This window comes from Peromyscus californicus, unplaced genomic scaffold (genome assembly GCF_007827085.1).
Source record: "Peromyscus californicus insignis strain IS unplaced genomic scaffold, ASM782708v3 Scaffold_17__1_contigs__length_78620276, whole genome shotgun sequence".
NCBI lineage: Eukaryota > Metazoa > Chordata > Mammalia > Rodentia > Cricetidae > Peromyscus > Peromyscus californicus.
This window is the reverse complement of record NW_026294469.1, coordinates 5,794,971-5,815,580: the sequence shown is the minus strand read 5'-3', so window position 1 is coordinate 5,815,580 and position 20,610 is coordinate 5,794,971. Positions and strand designations below refer to the sequence as shown.

Sequence of the window (20,610 nt, the reverse complement as noted above, 5' to 3'; positions counted from 1 at the left end):
TGCAGGATCTCCATGACACAGGACGACAACAGGATAACCAAGAGGAGTCCCAGTGAGGGGTCAGCATCCATAGTGTAGCAGAAACCAGAGGCCTCAAACCAGACCAATGACTCTTTGCAATGAACACTTGCAAATAAAGATAAATGGATAAAAGGGTTTACCGAATGACTGTGTTGCTTACAGCTTTCTTAGATTCATTTCTTCCTTCTCTCAAATTTTATTTTATTTTATTTTGGGGGAGGTTGCAAGGGCAGAGGGTGGATACAAAGGGACGGGGGAAATGAATGGGATGGAGATGCATGATGTGAAAGACATAAAGAATAATAAAAAGGGAAAAATGGTGAATTTACTGTTCATAAATCAAGTATCAACAACCCACTCAAACTAAAAATTTGTAGGTGCTGCAAAGTCTAAACAAAAAATAAGCTCAAATAAACATTTCAAAATCAATTAATTATATTCTTCTAGTCAATACTCTGGAATTCTTGTGGATAAAGTAAAAACAGGAGTTCTAATGTCACAAAGTTACTACTACAAGCATATCTAAAATAGATTCACTGTTTTTTGATGGAAACTTTTTTTTTTTTTTTTTTTACAGGTAACATTAATTGAAAACCCAAACATCTAATTTGGGCAAACAGCACAGAGAACTTAACTGTCATTTCAATTAAGGAAAGCCACTTGTAGTAATCTTCCGACAATAAATGTGATTTGTTGTTAATTAGTACTTACCTATCATTTTAGAAAGCTCTCTAAAACCTGACTAATACTTATTACAGATAATCCTATATAACAAGCAATTCATGCTTTTTAAAAATCACTAAAGTTGAGCCAAGTAGCTGCATAAGAGTCTGAAACAAAGCATTAAGGAATATTTGCAACAATATAATGAGTTAAGTAAGATAGGTACAACATTTCAAGAAATGCTTCTGGGATCCTGAAAGCTCACAGAAATAAATGTAAAGCTATGCAATTTTAAGCAAGCAACTTTCTCAGCATAAGCTTACCATTAAGTTAACTTTAATGAACACACTTTCAAAGAAAAAATTACAATGTAAGTTCTTAAATGCTACATATAAACACCATGTGCCCTCAGGAGAACCTTACCCAAAACACTTAATGTAGCAATAGAGTGCTAACAATGAAACACTCAAGAGCAGAAAGGATTCCTAAAAGGTTCATAGACTGCTCCAAGATGTTTTAGCTTTTTTTCCCCTACATCATACAAATTTTTAGTTTAATCATTAGCATATAATGGTCAGCTGCTAAAAAGGAACATAATACTTTCACCATTTGTCTGTGTCCACGTCATAGTTCTGAATTAAAAGTCAGAAAATGCCAGAACACAAATCCAGCACTGCTTCAAAAAATACAAAAGCAAAGCTAACTTTTAGATGATTGCCCTCCAAGAACATGGAAACCTAGTTCTGTTCTTCTCATCACTGTACCTAATACATCTTTCCCTTTTGAGTTAATCTGTTAGTCCCCAGTCACTCAGTTTTTAAAATTATATTTATTTACTCATTCATTCATTGGGGGAAAGGGGCATGCTCTGGTGTTCCTGTGGAGGTCAGAGGACAAATTACAGGATTAGGTTCTCCCATCATGTGGTCCAGGGTTATCAGGCTTGACTGCAGCCACAGTTACCTATTAAGCCATCTCCTTGGCTTAAAACATTCATTTTTACTATCAATTCTATTTTTGAAGTTTGAAAGGTAAAAGTCAAAACCATGGCCCAAAATTTCATTACAAAAAAACCCACACATTATTCTAGAAACTAAACATACTTAACAACACAGAGAGGCATAAATTATACAACGAAATGTATAAAGTAGCATTTAATGACTTGGGAAGTGTACAGATTAGATCATTAAATAAAAAAGTAGGCTACGAAAGATAACACGACAAAATGAATCTCATTAAGTCATGACAGAAGCTGAGAGTGGTAGTGTAAATACGCCTATAGCACGCAGTAGGTGAAGGCAGGAAGATCAGAAGCTTAAGGCCACCACCTATACAGCAGGTTTAAGGCCAGCCTGGGCTACATGATAACCTGTCTCAAAAAAACAAAACAAAAAAACCCTACTAACGGAATAAGGGTAAGTCTTAATTTCCCATAATAAAACTTTTTTAGATGAAAGTAAAAATTTTAACTTTAAACATTAAAATTTTTACTTTAAACATTACAATGGAATAGGAAAGGAAGATATAAAATCAGCAGCAATCTAAGGACTTAAAAGGTATATGGCAAGAAAAAGAACATGCTCTGGGAAAAGTAAAAATGAATGGCTTGCTAGGAATAAGGCAGGATTTACCACAGTCACTAACAAGAAAGGGGCTGGCTTTGGAGTCTCTGGGGGCACCACGGAAGAAAGCAGGCTCAGAGGACAATCTCTTCTTATCACAGAAGGAGCATGCTGCCTTTTAAAGTCCAAATGCACCTCTTCTTTGTGATGGCAGTGACTAGATTTATTATTATTATTATTATTATTATTATTATTAGAAAAGGCATTTCAACATGATCTATGCCATTCAATCCCTGAGAAATTCACCAAGAATTTTAGTGGGTTTACTATTTATTATACATGTACCTTATGAAAATGTCTACAGGAGTTGTTACTTCTTGTTTACCAGATAAGTCAACATGGTATCCATATGCTGGCACGTGTGTTCAGCCCACCCTTGTAAGGGTGTGTACATAGGCTTCAGGTAACCCTGAGAGTAGATGAGACTAATGAAGGAACACTGCTGACCTGGCTGCAGAAAACGCATTTTTCTAGCCTCTTTCCTCAGAGGTGTGAAGGAGAAAAGGATGTGCCAGAGCAGCCCTGCATGCTAAAAGCCAGGGGCTGCCACCATTTTCTTCTCCAACAAAATCACATGTGGGACAACTCTAATTTACATGACTTCAGGATTAAAGGCATGACAATCTACTGTGACTCTCAATAGGCATCACGACTGCATTTCTCAGGTCCCTGATGGTGGCCCTGCAATCCTCCCAAGGAGACAGTTTAGCATATTAGTAGGTAGTTGTTAACTCGAGGGGCTTCCACTTGTTTTTCTTCACTTTCATGGGCCAATACGGAAATTTAAAAGTTGTTGAACTTGTTCATTAAAACTATGTATTCTAGGGGCTGGAGAGAGGGCTTAGTGGTTAAGAGCACTGATTGCTCTTCCAGAGGACCTGGTTTTAATTCCTAGCACCCACATGGCAGCTCACAACTGTCTATAACTCCAGTTCTAGGGGATCTGACACTTTCATACCAATGCACATAAAATAAAGTTACATAACATAAAAACCTTGAAAACCAAGCCAAAACAAAAACCCCTATGCATTCCAGAAATGTGGAAATGTGCAATGGACCAAAGCCTAAACTCCACTGACACTGGTGGAATACATCAGTACTTTGGGTCTTCTAGATTTCATGTAAGGTTCAGAACCAATACCTAACAATTCCTTAAAAGTCCAATTATTTCCTTCTCTGATGCGCATTCACACTGGCAAATGGTTTCAAGTCCAGAGGAAAAGACTAGGAGATAAAAGCACAAACTTCTAGCTGTGTAGCATGGTCTGTTCCCAAGAACTGCTTTTCCCTTCAATTAAAGGTCTTCACGTCTGTGAAGACATAACTGGCTTATGTCTGTAGATTGACTTTACCAAATTAATTCAAGTCATACTTCTGGCCATCAGACCTAGAAGTCTCTTGTTTATAAAAGTCAAGGAAGACTCAATAGGTTGCTTATTGATTTCCTACCTGTGAAGTCTCAGAATCTCTGTAGCTCAGACTAGAGTGACTACTGTATTGGCTTTGCTGGCCACTACAGTCACTGTATTTGTCTGTCTTTGGCAATTTAGAGCCACTACTGGCTTTTATCATCATTTGGAATCCCGTTATTACCAATAAGTTCAAGAAATCTAGTCTGACAGTGCAAACGCCTATCATTATTAGCATAAAGCAAAGAGACAACAGAACTTTTCAACAATGTTGAGCCTTCTGTCAAGTATATATTCTCATAGTTATGACTTTTAAAAGATGTTCTCAAGAGAACCAACTTCCACAAGTTGTCCTCTGACCTCCACATGCATGCCATAGCATGCACATGGGCACGTAACATAAAGGAGTAAGTTTAAAAAAACAAACAAACAAACAAAAAACTGTCCTCTAGATCTACCCAGAAGACAAGTGATCAATTCTCACATGATAAATCCCCTCCAGCATCTTAATCTCTCCAGCCTCTGTAAACAAATACTTGAAATATCCAAGTAAGAGTTCTATTGCCTAGTCTGTTTTGCATGGTATAGACTACCTACACATCTAGCTTTTTAAGTCAACAAACCAAAAACCTGCTCAAGCCACTCCTAGCCCACTGCCATAAACCTATCAGCAATCAGTGCTTAGTAAGCTTCTATCAATGAATTTGGCCTCATCCAACCTATATATTCCTTCTCCTCTGACCCCACCATTTCAGATCCATTCTCACACTAGCTCTTGGACAACAGGAGGCAAAAAAGAAAAACAGTATGTTTAGGGTATTCCATGTTCTCATGGGTCACACTTCACATCTCACCTTTGGGGACTACCGGAACCTGGGTATGCATAAAAGCAGTAAGAGGTGGCCAAGGCCAGTTCTAAGGAAGATCAGTTAGCCATTACAAGACAACTACCCTAAGAGAAGCCAAAACAGATTACTTGGGAGACTAACTCCTTCACACAGGGCTAGAAGAATTGGTTTAAATTTATGCAGCACTGAGGAGTTCAAGGTTCCCACCCTTTCCTCAAAAATGTTAAATGTTAACACTACACAGCTGGAAATTCAATTTGAATTGTAACTCAAATCCTTGTAGACTTTGGATTTGGTTTCAACAAGTCTGTGCCTTTGGCTATAAACGGTAAAAGTTTCTTTTAGGGCAAACAAGGGCTTTAACTTCCTTTTGCAGTTTCTGAGCTCAGAATTTAAAGCCTCTTTCTTCTTTAGGTTCTACAGTACATTTTGAAGAGAATAATCTATGTCATTATCCCTGTTTTTGTTAGTGAAGACTTGGCTCTCCACAAATCTTTATTCCTTATTTGTAGTGTTCAAAGTGTAAATGTACCTTGTTTGCCACTGAATTTCATCTGTGTCTCTGCTGTCATTAAAAACAGGGTGAATATTGTCTAATTAGACCAGAGAACCAATTTTATAAAACCCAGAACTAACTCAAGAACTTATCCTTAATGTTCTATTCTTTCACAGTTGTTTATGGCACACATTTCTGACTAGTACTTGGTAAAAGAACATTAAATATGATACATGTAGTACCTCATAGCCCATGATAACCAGAAGCTATATAAGAAAAGGAATTCTGGGAAGCACAGTACCAATTTAGCAATATAATACAACACAATGTCAGCATACCATCTTCACCTTTTTCTTTCTTAAATGTTTTTGGGGTATCCTGACTTTGAAATTCATAACTCTCCTATTCATTGCTTATTTCTTAAAAACTAGTGTGTGTGTGTGTGTGTGTGTGTGTGTGTGTGTGTGTGTGCGCGCGCGCGCACGCACGCGCGCATGAATATGCACACATGTATGTGCAAGCAGAGAAGGTCAGAGGGCTGTCTCTGGGTGTCAGTTCTAGCCTTTCACCTTGTTGAGGCAGGGTCTCTCCCATCACTGCTGCTTTAAGTACTCCAGGCTAGCTATCTACCCAAGTTATTTAATTTTAGGTACATGAGGAACACTTAGAAAATTGGTCTTGGTGGCATAGTGAAAACAGATGGCAGAAAAAGTGCCTACTATCTATGCCTTTGAGGAAGTAAAAATTCAATCTGGACTTTCTATGTCAGTGGTGTTCTGGTTAAATGACACACATGTCTTTGAAGAATCAATGAGCAGTGGAATCCATTGCTCTCTGCCTCCTGATGTTCCCTCCTACCTAGTACGGGCAGATCAATGTTGGAGAGAACTCTACCCAACTTTGAACCATCGAGGGTTTTTCAGGACACAACATCTAGCCTCTCCTGAATTCTTTTTTGGTTATGAGCAGGAAACCCATGCTGAACACTTTCTGCGTGCATCAATAAAATGAAGTGCATGATTTCTAGGGACTAAAGGGCTTGCACTTCCAAAGTATAGAAATAACAGGACTGGGAGGTGGAAGGAATACGGCTGCAAAGATGAACAGAGTGGGAGCTAGCTACCTACTCCACAGACTTCTTCACAAACCAGAGTCGTTTTAGGAATCCAATCAGCAGTTCTCTAGTAAGTGCCTAAAACATGCTAAGATACTGAATTTGTAATATAGTATCACAAGGAATAAGACAGGGAAGTTTGTACCATTATAACTCTGAGAATTTTCCCCCCAAATTAGTTTATAAGAAATTTAGGGCTATTAATGGGACTTCAAATATTTTTCTCTTTTTCAGAAGAATAAAATTGATTTTTTTCTGGTTGAGGTTGTAACTCAGTGGTAGAGTGCCTGCCTAGCATACACAAAGCCCTGGGTTCAATTGCTAGCAAAAAAGTAATTAACTCATTAAAGATTTTAAAATAGCAAGCACTCAATATTAACTTGTCAAATCAATGTTAATTACTTTATTCAGCTATCTCAAGGGGTCAGGAACTAATAAAACTAAAGAAAACTTGTCCAACATACTATACATTTTATTACTTTTATATTACTTCAACACTGATTTATAGTTAACTTTCAATTTTTCTTCAAACAGGCTCAGTTTACTTCCTATATATAAAAAATTGTATGCTTGCCCCTTTAAGACAGGTCTTACAGACTGCAGAGATCAGGCCATGTTTCCCTGTAGGCTCCCCCTAACTGAGAGTTAAGAAAGCCCTTTGTCCTGTGTCCTAACAGCAGCCCCTGATTTATGTTATTAACCAGGTCCTGGCTCTTCTACACTCCTGTTCATATATTCTATGTTGAATCAAATCATGTGATGTGGAATTTCCTGCCAGACCCCACAGAACTTCTATTAAAAAGTCTGATACAGCCGGGCAGTGGTGGCGCACGCCTTTAATCCTAGCACTCAGGAGGCAGAGCCAGGCGAATCTCTGTGAGTTCGAGGCCAGCCTGGGCTACCAAGTGAGTTCCAGGAGAGGCGCAAAGCTACACAGAGAAACCCTGTCTCGAAGAAAAAAAAAAAAAAAAAAAAGTCTGATACTATCCCTTCCTTCCCCTCCTCTATGTTCTCTTGCTCTTGCTCTTTATAAAGCTCCTCTCCAGGCTTTGCAAGGAAGCTGCTCTTCCCATTTAAGACCCTCAATCATATTTTGGCCCTTCACATATTGTGTTTTACTCTTTAATGCTTCGCCTCCCCCCGGAGGCCCCATCGCGGCCTGGAGGCCCTTTCTCCAAATAAACCTCATTCCTGAAAGAAGTCATGTATTAGCTTTCCCTTTCCCTGGACTGACTGCTGTTGTCTTATCATTATTTCTTTATTATTATATTTAACATACAACAGATGCAAAATAAAATTCTGGTGGACTTTAGAACCCCAGTGTATCTTTGTATTTTTAATTTAAAATACAGTAGAGTCTAATAAGATTACCTCATTCCTAGAGCTATTTAGTAGAGTATGACTTATGTGTTTTGGAGTCAGGTATGGGGACCCAAAAATGACAAAGAAAACATGTAGAAAGGATTCTTAAACATGATTCTTTTATAGCACCATCATTCATTTATCCTAATTTTTTTTTTTTTTTTTGGTTTTTCGAGACAGGGTTTCTCTGTGCAGCTTTGTGCCTTTCCTGGATCTCGCTCCGTAGCCCAGGCTGGCCTCGAACTTACAAAGATCCGCCTGCCTCTGTCTCCCGAGTGCTGGGATTAAAGGCGTGCGCCACCACGGCCCGGCTTCATTTATCCTAATTTTATTGCTGTTTCTTCATTCATAAACTTTTGGAAATCTTCTTCCTCCTCTCCCTGCTATCACCCCAAGCAAACTACTCAAAAACAACTTGAACAAGTCAGAGTTAGGGGGGGAAAAAAGCTACTACAATCATTAATATTAATAGATCCCTAAGTATTATTCTAAAATGTTCTATCTGAATACCTACAACAGAAAGTGCTAAGAAAGTTTGTGGTATAAGATTTTTCAAAAGGTACAGAATATCTTTCTGAAAGTAAAAATTAGTATTTTTGCATTTTAATATTGATAGTTTGGACAGTGGTTTTTCCTCTGCATGGTATATTGCCACAGTTAGTAAAGGGAGAAAAGGAGGGTCATGAATCCCTAATCCGGAATTCCAGGTACTACTCCCTCCCACAGGTGGGACATCTTAAAAGATAATAGATTATACAGAAGTGTAAGGTCAATAGAAAGCATGGCTTCATGATGCAGCTTCTAGAAGGTCACCATCCATGATGGGGGGGAACTTTGAGATGACACAGCTATTTCAGGACTCCTATAAGCAGCTCCTCACTTGTGCTGTGTAAGCAAGCCCACTAAGCTCATTGGTCTTAACAAGCTGGAAGGAAAGAGCCAACTCTATAAAGTTCTCCTCTATCCTCCATAGGCACGCAGTGTCATGTGCACATGCATACACATTCATACTAAATAAATTTAAAAATAAGTCCTACAAGAAATCAGGATTTAAGATCTCTAAAATTTGCAACAAAGTCAAATGTGACTAAAGTGAAGGCCTAGAGCACCTGTGAGTCGTAACCCCTTGGGGTCAAAAGACCTCTTCACAGGGGTTGCATACCAGATATCTTGCATATCAGATATCTGCATTATGATTCATAACAGTAGCAAAATTACTGTTATGAAGCAGCAAAAAAAATAATGTTATGGTGAATGGGGAGGGTCAACACATGGGGAACTACATTAAAGGGTTGCAGCATTAGGAAGGTTGAGAGCCAGTGACCTAGAGAGTCTGGTGGTCAGCATTTCAAACTCACTCTGAGCCATTTGAACTGAAACAATGATATTTCTATTATGATGACAAAGATAAACTATTAAGCACTTGATAGTAGAGTTTATAAAAATCAATTCATAAAGCATGACAAAGCAAGTGCTGTACCATTTCAACCTACTGGGATAATTGAGGAACGAAGCTTAAAGGACTCTCCCCGTTTAAAAGCTTACCACAGTTAAGAATCAAGCTCAGACCTGTACACGTACTTATTTATTACCCCACGTGCTGCAACGAGTTCTCCCCAGGAATCAACTGAACAGACTTTGTTATACAATGTCACTAGAATAGGAAAGTAGGTCAGGAGCTTAGAAAGCATTCTTAAATGAGTTACAATATTAAACACAGTTACTAAGTGGGTTTAAAAATTTTATAATATTCTTGACACAAAAGGAAAAGAATGGCAAGAAGGCCTGTTCACAGTCATATACTTGATGAAATATCATGCCACATCTTGATATTTACCCAATTTACATACATATGAACAAAAAACAAAGGGTAGTGAGTTGTCCAGTGCTAGGAAAGTAGAAAATACTCTCATGAACTAGCTTTATCACATTTTTAAGTATAGTGGTATCTAAAACATTGAGGACATTATACTAAGTCAAATAAACCAGGAGTGAAAGAAAGAATACTATCTAATCCCACTTATATGTGATATCTGAGTAGTCAGATTTATAGAAGCAGAGTGGAGTGTGGCTTACAAGGGTCTTAGGGAATGGAGAACTGTTTAATCAGTATAGTGTTTTAGTCTTATAAGATGTAAAAGTATGTGAAATCTTTCAATAATGTGAATATGTTCAATACTAATTACCTACACACTTAAAATGGTTCAGACGGTATTTGAAAAAGGTTTCAGGAATAACATACTAATAGATACACAGGAGCAAGAATGTATCTCACTGACAAACTCGGTGAGGCTCTCAGTGTAATCCACAGAACTAACAAAATAACCAACAAACTAAGATATCGGCCAGAACAGTCTTTTTGTATAGTCCAATAAAATAGTCAGCAGCCACCAGTGAATACTAAAATTCATGTTCATCTGAAAGTTGAGAATTTCCTCCCTTATGTAGCTAGATTCACTTCAGAACTAAACAACAAATGCAACAGACACAAAACGTTTTCACACTCACAGCAACTTCTCTTAGGACAGGTTCACAGTGTGCATCATAACACTCATACCAACGGATTCAATTCAAAACTGTACGTGATACAGGTGGCATTTCAAATCAGTAAGTTAAGAATTACCAAATAAAAAGTGTTGACTAGTTATTAGGACCAAGGAAATAAAACTAAACATACATTAACAACTTTCCCCACCCTTTGAGACAATGTTTCACTATAGAGCCAAACCTGGCTCAACCTTGCTATGGAAGCAAGGCTGGCTGTAAATTCCTGGCTCCACTGAGATTGTAGGTGTGCATCATTACCATGGCTAATCTACACTTCAGCTCTTATGTAGAGATTTAGGAACAAACAAACCAGATTTATCTTGTTTTGAGAGGAAAGATTCATTCAGTCTCACAGTTTCAGAAAGGTCAGTTCATCAGGACAGGGAAAACATGGTAAAGTAGAGTTCGATACAATGAGCCAGAAAGAAACACTGGGTAAATGTGGGAGGCCCTGGGCTCAATACCCAGCACCATGAGAAAAAGCTAAAAAAAAACAAAAAAAACAAAAAACCAAACAAACAAACAAAAAAAACAAACCTAAAAAGTACAGTGTGAAAATGCTAAAAGTATTAGAAAAAAGAGAGGAAAGGTTTCTATTTCTTTAATAAACTGTGAAGCATAATTCCATAGGAAAAAGAAAAATTGAGAAGTGACAAGTGATGAGAAATCAGTCTAGTTATTTCTTATTTACACTATTACGAATAATCAAAAATCAACAAATAGTATTTATTAATAAAATGCTACTGACTCTTGGACTGACTTTAAAACAAGCCAAGGGTTTTGTAAAAACCTTCCTTACCTGAGAGAGTTGGTACAGACATAAAGGAAACATGGCAGGTAAACTGAGAGCTGACAGAGCAGAAGAGTTAAGGTAGGCAGGTAAGAAAAGGTGGACAGGAACTCACTATGCTGCTCTCTCTACCTTTGTGCATGCCTGAGTTTTTCTAGTAAATTTCTTTCCCAATATGGACATTTTCTAACCCAACTAAGTATTTCCAGAATTTCACTTACACAAGGCAATGAAAACAAAGGCCTGAAAATGACCTGAGTATTTATTGGGAAAGTGGTTGAATAAATTATGATTCATTTAAATGCAGTACTGGCATATACCCATGTAAAAAAGTTCAGGATGTGATGGTACATATTTGTAATCCCAGCATTCCTAAGGAGAAATGGGAGGTGGAGATGGGATTATCACCTGGAAGCCTGTAGGCCAGGTAACCTGGAGTAGGCAATACAGCAACAAAAACAAGGAAGACCCTGCTTTGAGAAAGTGGAAAGTGAGAACTGAGCCTGCTGGCTGTTCTCTGATCTCCACATGTGCATTTTGGCAAGAGTATGTATATAACCCACTCACACACACAAATGGGCACAAATAATTAAAATTTTAAAATGGTATTCAGGAAAGAATAAGACAATAATTAAGCCATATAAACACGTTTTGTGCTCAGGTATAAGAGGGCAGATGCAGTCTTAGTAGTGGGATGGGTTTAGATAAATAGAAGAGAGATTATATAAAGATGTTAAAAGGGGCCTAGAGTGATGGATCTGCCCTTGGAGTAAATACTGCTTTTGCAGAAGAACCAAGGAGTACTTCTAACACCTATGTCAGATGGCTCAAAACCACCTGTAACTCCAGGGGATCTGACACCCTCTGTCCACTACAGTCATCTGTACTCACAGATACACACACACACACACACACACACACACACACACACACACACACACACACACACACACACAAAACAAACAAACAAACAAACAAACAAACAAACAAATAAATAAAATATTTGCAAAATGTTAACCTATGGAGATTTTTAAAAATGGAAATAGTATATTCAGTATCCCTGGAGATGGTGACTAGAAAGGATGACAGAATATGTAGGAATGAAGCTAAAAGAACACATTTAAAAAAAATAATAAATGGCAAAATCCATTTTATAAAAGTGGCAAAAAAGAATTTCAAGAAAAGCTTGACAGCTTGTAGAGCAGGACAGACTATTTCCATGCCTTGCGTCTTTTGTTTGCTTTCTGGCTTACTTTCTGGACATTAAAACAATTAAATAACAAACACTGTTTTCAGTACCTCGTTTCCTGACTCTAGCGGTCTCTTCTTCCGTGGTCCAATAGCTGCAAGAGCCGTGAGATTAGCATCTCTGTACTGGATCTGGGCAAGCTCCAGTTGCTGCAACTAGAAGATGGGGAAAAAGAAAGTCCATGTTTACACAGATGCTCAGAGAGAAAGAAAATGATCATGAAACTAGTTTCTGTACTTATTCCCAATAAAATTATAGAATAAAATAAATATTGACTCCCTTGCAGCCAAGGGCACATTCCTGATGTTGTAACCCCACTAACTCCTCCCTAATCTTTATAGGAAGAGACAGAGCTCAGGGAAGAGGAAGTGTAGACAGAAGAAGAAAAGGAAATCGGAACGGTGCTTGTTCTTTACAGAGCACAGTTCTAGTATACCGTATGCTTACAAATTACTCTCCTAATTCTCATAAACACACTGAAAGGGTATTCACTGACTGCTCACACAGACAAAAACTGCACAGTGAGGGTCTAAGAGATTAGGACAACTTCATGGAAACCACTCAAAGAAGCAGGACAACCAGTCAGTAAACAGAGACAAATGTTCTCACTGCAAACATTTACAAAGAAGACTCATGGATTTACTCTGTGTTTGTCTTCATAGCAAAAATCCTGAGTGATGTAGTTTTGTCTGGAATAGCCAAAACTATAAGGTCCAGTTTTTCAGTCTTTGGGCAACAGTACAGAAGCTAACTACAAACGGTGTCTTATGAAAAGGATTTCATCAAAGTGATTATGTGTGAAAATAGTTACGTATTTTTTAATAAAGACAAAGTAAAAATAAAATACCATTGCATAAGCCCCCTCAGCTTTTCTAGAAGAGGAAAAATGTTCAATTCTCATGAAAATCTTACTGCTACGTAAGGCAAAGTGTCGTTGAGACTGAGTGATAGTCACATGCCAACAGGATCAAGACAGTCCATCCACTAAAAAAAACTTACACTGGGAATATTCTTTAGGAAAAAAAGAAAGACCAAATGAACCAAAGTTCAAACACACTCTAAGAGAAGATCAGGATGAGAACACTGGGTCCATCTACGAGGAATGGGTCCTCTTCAAACACCAAATCAGCTCTCTCCTTCATCTTAGATTTCCTAGCTTCCTTATATTCCTGTTGAATATAAGTTATTCACTAAGGGCTTATTTATTTATTTATTTATTTATTTGTTTTTCGAGACAGGGTTTCTCTGTGTAGCTTTGCGCCTTTCCTGGATTTTACTCTGTAGCCCAGGCTGGCCTCGAACTCAGAGATCCGCCTGCCTCTGCCTCTCAAGTTCTGGGATTAAAGGCGTGCACCACCACCGTAGCAACGTAAATATATTTAGACAACAATTAATCAAAGTAAGTAAACTAAGAATTATGTTTTATTTGCTCCAAAAAATTACAGGACAGAAATCCTTTTTAAGCTGTAGGCTTTCTTATAAATAAATTGTTAGATAAGGGTTTTCAGAAGTTGTAAAACCTTTTGTTTCTGCTGGCCTTTTTAATAAAAAATAGTCAAGAGTCTGATGCTGCCACAATCTAGAACTTCTATGTACCAAAAAAAAAAAAAAAAGAAAAAAAAGAAAAAAAGACCTTCCCTATAGAGATATGGTATCTTAAAGACAGTCATAACAAATTGGGATTCTCTCCTACCCACTGCAAGAAAGGTTTTTAAACTGACCATGTAAATAACTCCTTTACACATAATGTTTTAGAAAAATTTTCAAAAAAAAAAAAAAAAGCCAAACTAACAAAAATACCTAGAAACTGACCATAGTTTTTAATTGCTTCTATAGTTCTAATACCTTCTCAAAAACAAAATAGCTTAGCCAGCACAAAGCAAAGAAACCAGACACTTACAACTGGATCAAGAGGAAGTTCTGGGCATTAATATAGATTTGGTATAACTAGTTGATGACAGCATGAAGCTCAGAAAAAAATCAGGAGGATTGCATGATTATCAATGCAGAAAAGCTAAATTATCTGTGAGAACAACTACAACAACAACCCTCGTGGCACCCACACACAAATCATGGCCAGGAGGCAAGATGGCTCATGGATGGGTAAGATGCTTGCTGCCGAGCCTGATGACCTGAGATTCGATCCTTAGGACCCACATGGTAGAACAGAGAATCAGCTTCCCAAGTTGTCTTCTGACATCCACATGTGAGCTGTGGCTTGAGAGTATGTACACACACACACACACACACACAAATAATGTAAGACAAAACAAAACAAAACAAATCTCCCCAATTCTAATGAAGGCATTCAACAAAATTGCAAGATGTAAATTCCCACACACAATAATCATCATCTACCTGAGTATCAATCAGTAAGAAACAGGTGAAAACAGACACACTGAAATGAAATACTGGGGAGTAAATCTATTATTTACAGCTATCTGTATGCTTTGAGCCACAAAATAATCACACAAGAAAAACAAATGAAGAGACATAGTAAGTTCGTGATTTGCTAAGTCAGATACAGATTTTGAAAGCTGAGGCCACAGCTCAATGGCAGAGCACCTATCTAATATCTAGTACGTGTGAGGAGGCCCTGGGTTTAATCCCCAGAACTCAACTCCCCTACCTTACACACCAGAGGATTTTCTGCAACTGACTCAAGTATCTGACATAATTCCAGTGAGTATTTCTGGTGAGTAGGGACAAACTGATTTTAAGGTTTATATGGGTGATCACATTACAATTCAAGAGGGCGCTTGCTCAGCATACATGGGAACTACTGAGCGCCGCAAAAGACAATGCAGCTGTGGGCCTCCCCAGGCTGTCAGTGGCAAAGAGAGCCCTGGAGGTCTCCTGGAGGCCGGGTGCTACGTAAGTGACGACAGAGGTCAGACCTGCTGGCAAAGACTTTAGACACTGTCTTCCCAGCTTACTAATCCACTTCCACCTTGGAAGTATTCCTTTCCATTATACACACACTAAATCTGTCCTTACCACCTGAATGTCTGACCTTATGGCCATTCAAGAAATGGAGGAGTAAGTGGACTTTCATGTATAAAATAAAGTTTAAAAACATTCACCTGGGACCTGAACTTCAAATGTTATACAAAAATTAACTGAAGGTGTAAAAAGCATAAACTTCCATAAAAAGCACAGAGAAAATATTCATGAGTTGGGAGTCTAGCAAAGACTTAGATATAGCATATCTATCCATAAAAGCATTGACAAACCAATCTCCATCAAAATTAAAGTCTTCTGATCTGGGATAGATACATTTAAGAAAATGAAATGCTAGTTTTATGTCAACTTTACGAAAGCTTAAGTCATTTAATTCCCCCCGCTAGACTGGCCTGTGGTGCACTTCCTTAACTGATGATTGATGTGGAAGGCCCAACTCACTATGGGTAGTGCTACCCCTGGCCTGGTGGTCCTGGGTGCTATAAAAAAGTTTGCTGAGCAAGTCAGTATGTAGCGATCCTCCACAGCCTCTGCTTCAGTTCCGACATCCGGTTTCCTATCTTGAGCTCCTACCTAAAATTCCCTTCATGATGGGATGTGATTGGGATGTATAAGCTTAAAGAAACCCTTTCCTCCCCAAGCTGCTGCTTATAGTCCTGGTCTTAATAACAGCAATGAAAACCCTAACTAAGACAGAAACTGGAACCAGGTTTTGTTTTTAATAGGCATTGCTATGACAGATCTGACCGTGTATTTTAGGGAAGATTGTAAAAGGACTTTGGAACTTTGGACTGGAAAAGCCAATGAAAACTTCAGCTTCATGGGCTGTTGTTGTAGCAGCTGGGAAGATAAGAATGCAGAGAGCGCTGCAGATGATGGAGGCCTGGCTTGTCAAGTTTCAGAGGAAGTAAAGACTGCTGGGATCATTTATGTGCCATTCTGAAAGAATCTGTAGTTCTGGTCAGCAGGGCTGAAGAATCAGCCATGATTAACAAGAGACCAGCACCACTGAAGAGTGTAAATCTGGGATGTGTTTACTCAGGGACAGCACAGGGAAGCTGTGATCCACTGGCGGCTGAGGCTGTATCTCATGCTGGCAGCCAAACTTGGTAATGTGTAAGAATCACTCAGACGGTCCAGGTGTAGTGGCCCATGTCTTTAATCCCAGCACTGGAGAGAGAAAGGCAGATGGATTTCTGTGAGTTTGAGGCTAACCTGATCTACAGGTTGTTGATCTACAGTGAGTTCCAGGAAAGCCAGAGCTACATATCTTGTCTAAACACACACACACACACACACACACACACACACACACACACACAGGGATGGAGGGGAGAGAAAGTGAGGGAAAGATGGAGAGAGGGAGGGAGAGAGGAAGAGAGAGAGAAGAATATTACTCAAATGGCACTGGTTTTGAAGGCATGAAGGATCATGGAGAGTAGCTAAGGCTTGTAAGGCTTGGCACTATGTGGCAGGTATAGAGTTCCTGAAGAGAGGCTCCTGGGGAAGGTAAAGTCCAGTCGCAGACACCCCAGCACTTAGGAGATGCCAGTACCATGGGACAATCACCCAGGAGATCTGCAGCTGGGAGTGGAGCTGCTCTGAACCTGTAAGACAAGCTGCATGTGCTATGAACGCCAGAACTAGAGAAGTGTGACTAGGTTTTAAATACCAGACATTTGACAGTGAGTAATTTACCTGGCTACAGTTTAGTTTTGCTATAATCTGATTGTGCGTGTGCCCTGGTTCTTCCCTCTTGGAATAAGAAGGTATGTAACTTTTTTTTTTTTTTTAAATAGGCACCCACAGTTGATAGACTCTGAAGTTAGAGAGATTTTGGGATTTTAGAGAGACTTTGGATATTCAGAGAACACTGGATTTTTTTTTGTAAAGAAAGATGTTCAACGTTTTAGAGAACTTTGAACTCTGAAAGAGACTTTGGATGTTTTAAAGAGACAGAACTTTAAAGTGTTTGAATTTTTAAGGACAAACTTTAAAAGCTCTCGGAATATACTTTATATTGTGATATTAATATGACATCTTGGGAACAACAAGACAAAAAAGGTTATGGTTTACCAGTGATGAAGTTGTGTGTCAAGCTGACAAGGAGTTAAGTATATTCGCTAGTTTATGTCAGTTTGGCAGAAGCTGTAGTTATTGGGGAAGAGAGAACCTTAATTCAGAAAATGCCCCATTGGATTGGCCTGTGGGAAAACCTGTGGTGCATTTTCCTGATGATTGATGTGGGAAGGGCCTAACTCACTGTGGCCAGTGCCACCCTGGGCTGGTGGTGATCTTGGACACTATAAGAAAGCTGTAAGAGCAAGCCAGTAAGCAGTGATCTTCCATGCCATCTACTTCAGTTCCGGTCACAACTTCCCTTCATCACAGACTGTGATTGGAACATGGAAGCTGAAATAATCTTTTCATTCCCATCCTGGTTTTGGTCTTGGTGTTTTTTGACAGCAATAAAAACCCTAACTAAGACAATTATACTGATTAATTTTCAAATATTAAAACGACTTTACGTTTCTAGGGCTGATGCTACGTGGTGCCTGCGGTCTACCATTCTTTTCTACATGTTGTCAGACTTGACTAGATCTTATTGTGTTGATGTCTCCATGGAGATACTGGATTTCTGGTTCTGAAATATCCTTCTGGTTTTGAATATCAGGTTTATGCTTTTCTTGATAAATGAACTGGAGATATTATTTTTATTTTTTTAAATAAATGGTATAAAAGTGCTATTAATTCTTCTATAGACAGAATTTACAAAGTAAAATGATCTGTACTTGGGTTTTAAGTACTAATTCAATTTAATTAATAACTATAAAATACTTGAGATTATTTATTTTGCCTTGACCAAGATTTTATGGGTTCAAGATTTTGAGTTAGTAATTGTTAGGTTTTACCCTACTAGTTACAGGACCCTCCCAGCTGGCATACCCCACCCACTACCCTGAACTCTCCAACCCAGGAGGCTGGACTGTTCTTCCCTATATAATCCAACCATTTTGGTTACTCACTCCTTTTGTATCTTTGGGGCTCCTGGCTGCTACACCTGGTCACCCTCTCCTCTTCCCTCTCCTTACATGACATGTCCACTCTGGACTCTCTCCGATGTCCCTGCCTCTGGCTATGCTTTCCATTTTATCTACAGTAAACTCTCTCCTCCATCATACTTAGGAGCAGTCATGTTCATCTCCTTTCCTTCTCCCTTTCCCTCCCATTCAGTAATTTCAGGTAAACTGCCACAATTTTTATGCACTTTGGTGTACTTCCTTCATCCGTTGACATCTTCAGGGTCTGCAGTGATACCCTATCTTTCATTCTTGAGATCAATTATCTTTCTTCTGACCCAATAGAAACATTTTCCTGTTTTTTTTAAACTATACCCTAAGCCACTGTATTTGAATTGAGCATTTAAAAATTTCATTCATGCACATGCATGTGGCATGTATACACATATGTAGAGAGCATATAAAATCCAGAGGACAATCTTGGGTCCTCAGGAATGCCAATTACCTTTTATAGACAAGTCTTTCACTGGCTGGCCATTAAGTTCCAGGGATCTAAACTTCCCTCTCTCTAGTTGTTTATCACAGACTTTTTATCACAGTGCTCAAAATGAAACAAAAATAACTGCAGGGGATAAAACAACAACAACAACAATAACAAAAAAAACAAACAAAAAACAGGACTGGAGAGATGGCTTAGCGGCTAGGAGCACTGACTGCTCTTCTAGAGAACCAGGGTTCAATTCCCAGCACCCACACGGCAGCTCACACCTGTCTGTAATTCCAGGATCTGACAACCTCACACAGACACACATGCAGGCAAAACACCAATGCATATAAAATAAAATAATTTAAAAGAGAATATATTTTTAAAAACACTGAATGAAACATTAATTAAACACACATTGGTACAGTACAAATATGAAATGTCCCTTAAGAGGCTAAGGTGTTGATAAGTTAGGCCCCAGCTTTTGGCACTATGTTGGAATATTTTAGCACTATGTTTGGAAACTCCAGAACGTTAGCCTGTTCTTTGAGGCTAATCTTGTCCTGAACCTCTCCCTTCTCTCTGCTTTCAGTTCTGCATGGCTGAGCAACCACATATACCGCCATTATGATGTTCTTCTTGTTAGGAGTCTAGAACCAAGAGATCGTCTAGACTGGAACCTAAATCCAAAGACCAAATATCCTTCCTTTCGCACATTGTTTTGCTAAGGTATTTGGTCAGAGCAAAAAGAAGTCAGACTACAACAGACAGGTCACCTTCACTTAAACCTAATACTTACGAATTGCTCAGAATAAAAATGTGATATGGTTACCCCAGTTTACCCTAGATAGCAATCTACTCATCTCTCCCATCCCCCGCATAGCTCTTCATCCAGATACTCCTGCCTCTGCTTTGCTTTTTTTTTTTTTAATGTCTTCTGAGGAAAAATTAAATAAAATACCCATGGTTAGTCTGAAGCTTAATGCTAAGACTTTGATGGCATAACATTATCTGAAATGTTCCCTTGGCTCATGTTTTTAAGCCTTTTAGGCCCCATCTTTTCCGTAATTATGACTGCCTGTTACAAGCAACACACTTATGCTACATTTAGCTACAAAGAACAAGGTAAGTTCAAAGTAAAGTAACATACCAACAGTAAGCACTAGATACACAGAAGGCTGAATAAGGAATTTGAAACTCCTGACTTCCATCTTACAGCTACTTCTTTTATGAAATGCACCTACCTCTTCCAACAAGAGACCACTATGTCTAAGTTACACAGTCCTACATCTCAAAATTAAGAATTTGTGAATTCTTCTGGTGAATCTCGACTCTCAGTAAAGATCTTCTGCAAAAAGATCACTTGAAAAATTGTGTGCTGGCTTTCCTGGTCCCCAGAGAAATTTACTGAAGGATCATTGGATGATAATCTAATACTGCCAGTTCAAGATTCCACATCTCAGATTCCCAGATCACAATGTTATACCTTCAAAAGGGAATATGAAAGTAATAAATTTTAAAACATCCTTCTTCTCTTCCTAGATCAATGATTCTATGCTGAATAGCAGCAGCAACACAGGAAACTCCAGAAATGCACACTTCCAGGTCCTGCCCTGCACCTACTCTATCATAAACTTCTTTATCCAGAAACCAGCAACATGTACAAACACTCCAGAAATTTTCATACACACTAGACTTTAAAAACCACATTCTGAGACTGTCAGTGCTTTGAATAATCTCTTTCTTTGCGATGGCATACACAAGTCCTTTATAATTTGTCATTTTAAGAATGTCTTCATAATATATTATTTTGATTTCTGTAACATAATATATCTTTATAATATACTTTTAATGAAAAATTTGATTGCCTTGATCAATATTCCACAAGTCCTTTGGCATATGCAAAGCTAGCATTAAACATAAAATACTACAATTAAACAGTAATCTTTAAGTATCATGTTTTATTGTTTCATATCTTTTAAATTCCTATTTAAAAATATGTCAGTGCTGGGCATAGAGGTTTA

The 20,610-nt window shown here is 38.4% G+C and overlaps 1 protein-coding gene across 2 annotated transcripts in view; it reads right to left on the bottom strand.

Annotated features, from left to right (window-relative positions):
* Positions 1–20,610, bottom strand: part of Taf4b (TATA-box binding protein associated factor 4b) — a 130,078-nt gene that overhangs the window by 26,328 nt on the left and 83,140 nt on the right. For both annotated transcript variants that reach the window (XM_052741585.1, XM_052741586.1), the window contains one exon: positions 12,172–12,276. In XM_052741585.1, the coding sequence (XP_052597545.1) occupies positions 12,172–12,276 (105 nt within the window). The remainder of the gene's footprint in view (positions 1–12,171; positions 12,277–20,610) is intronic.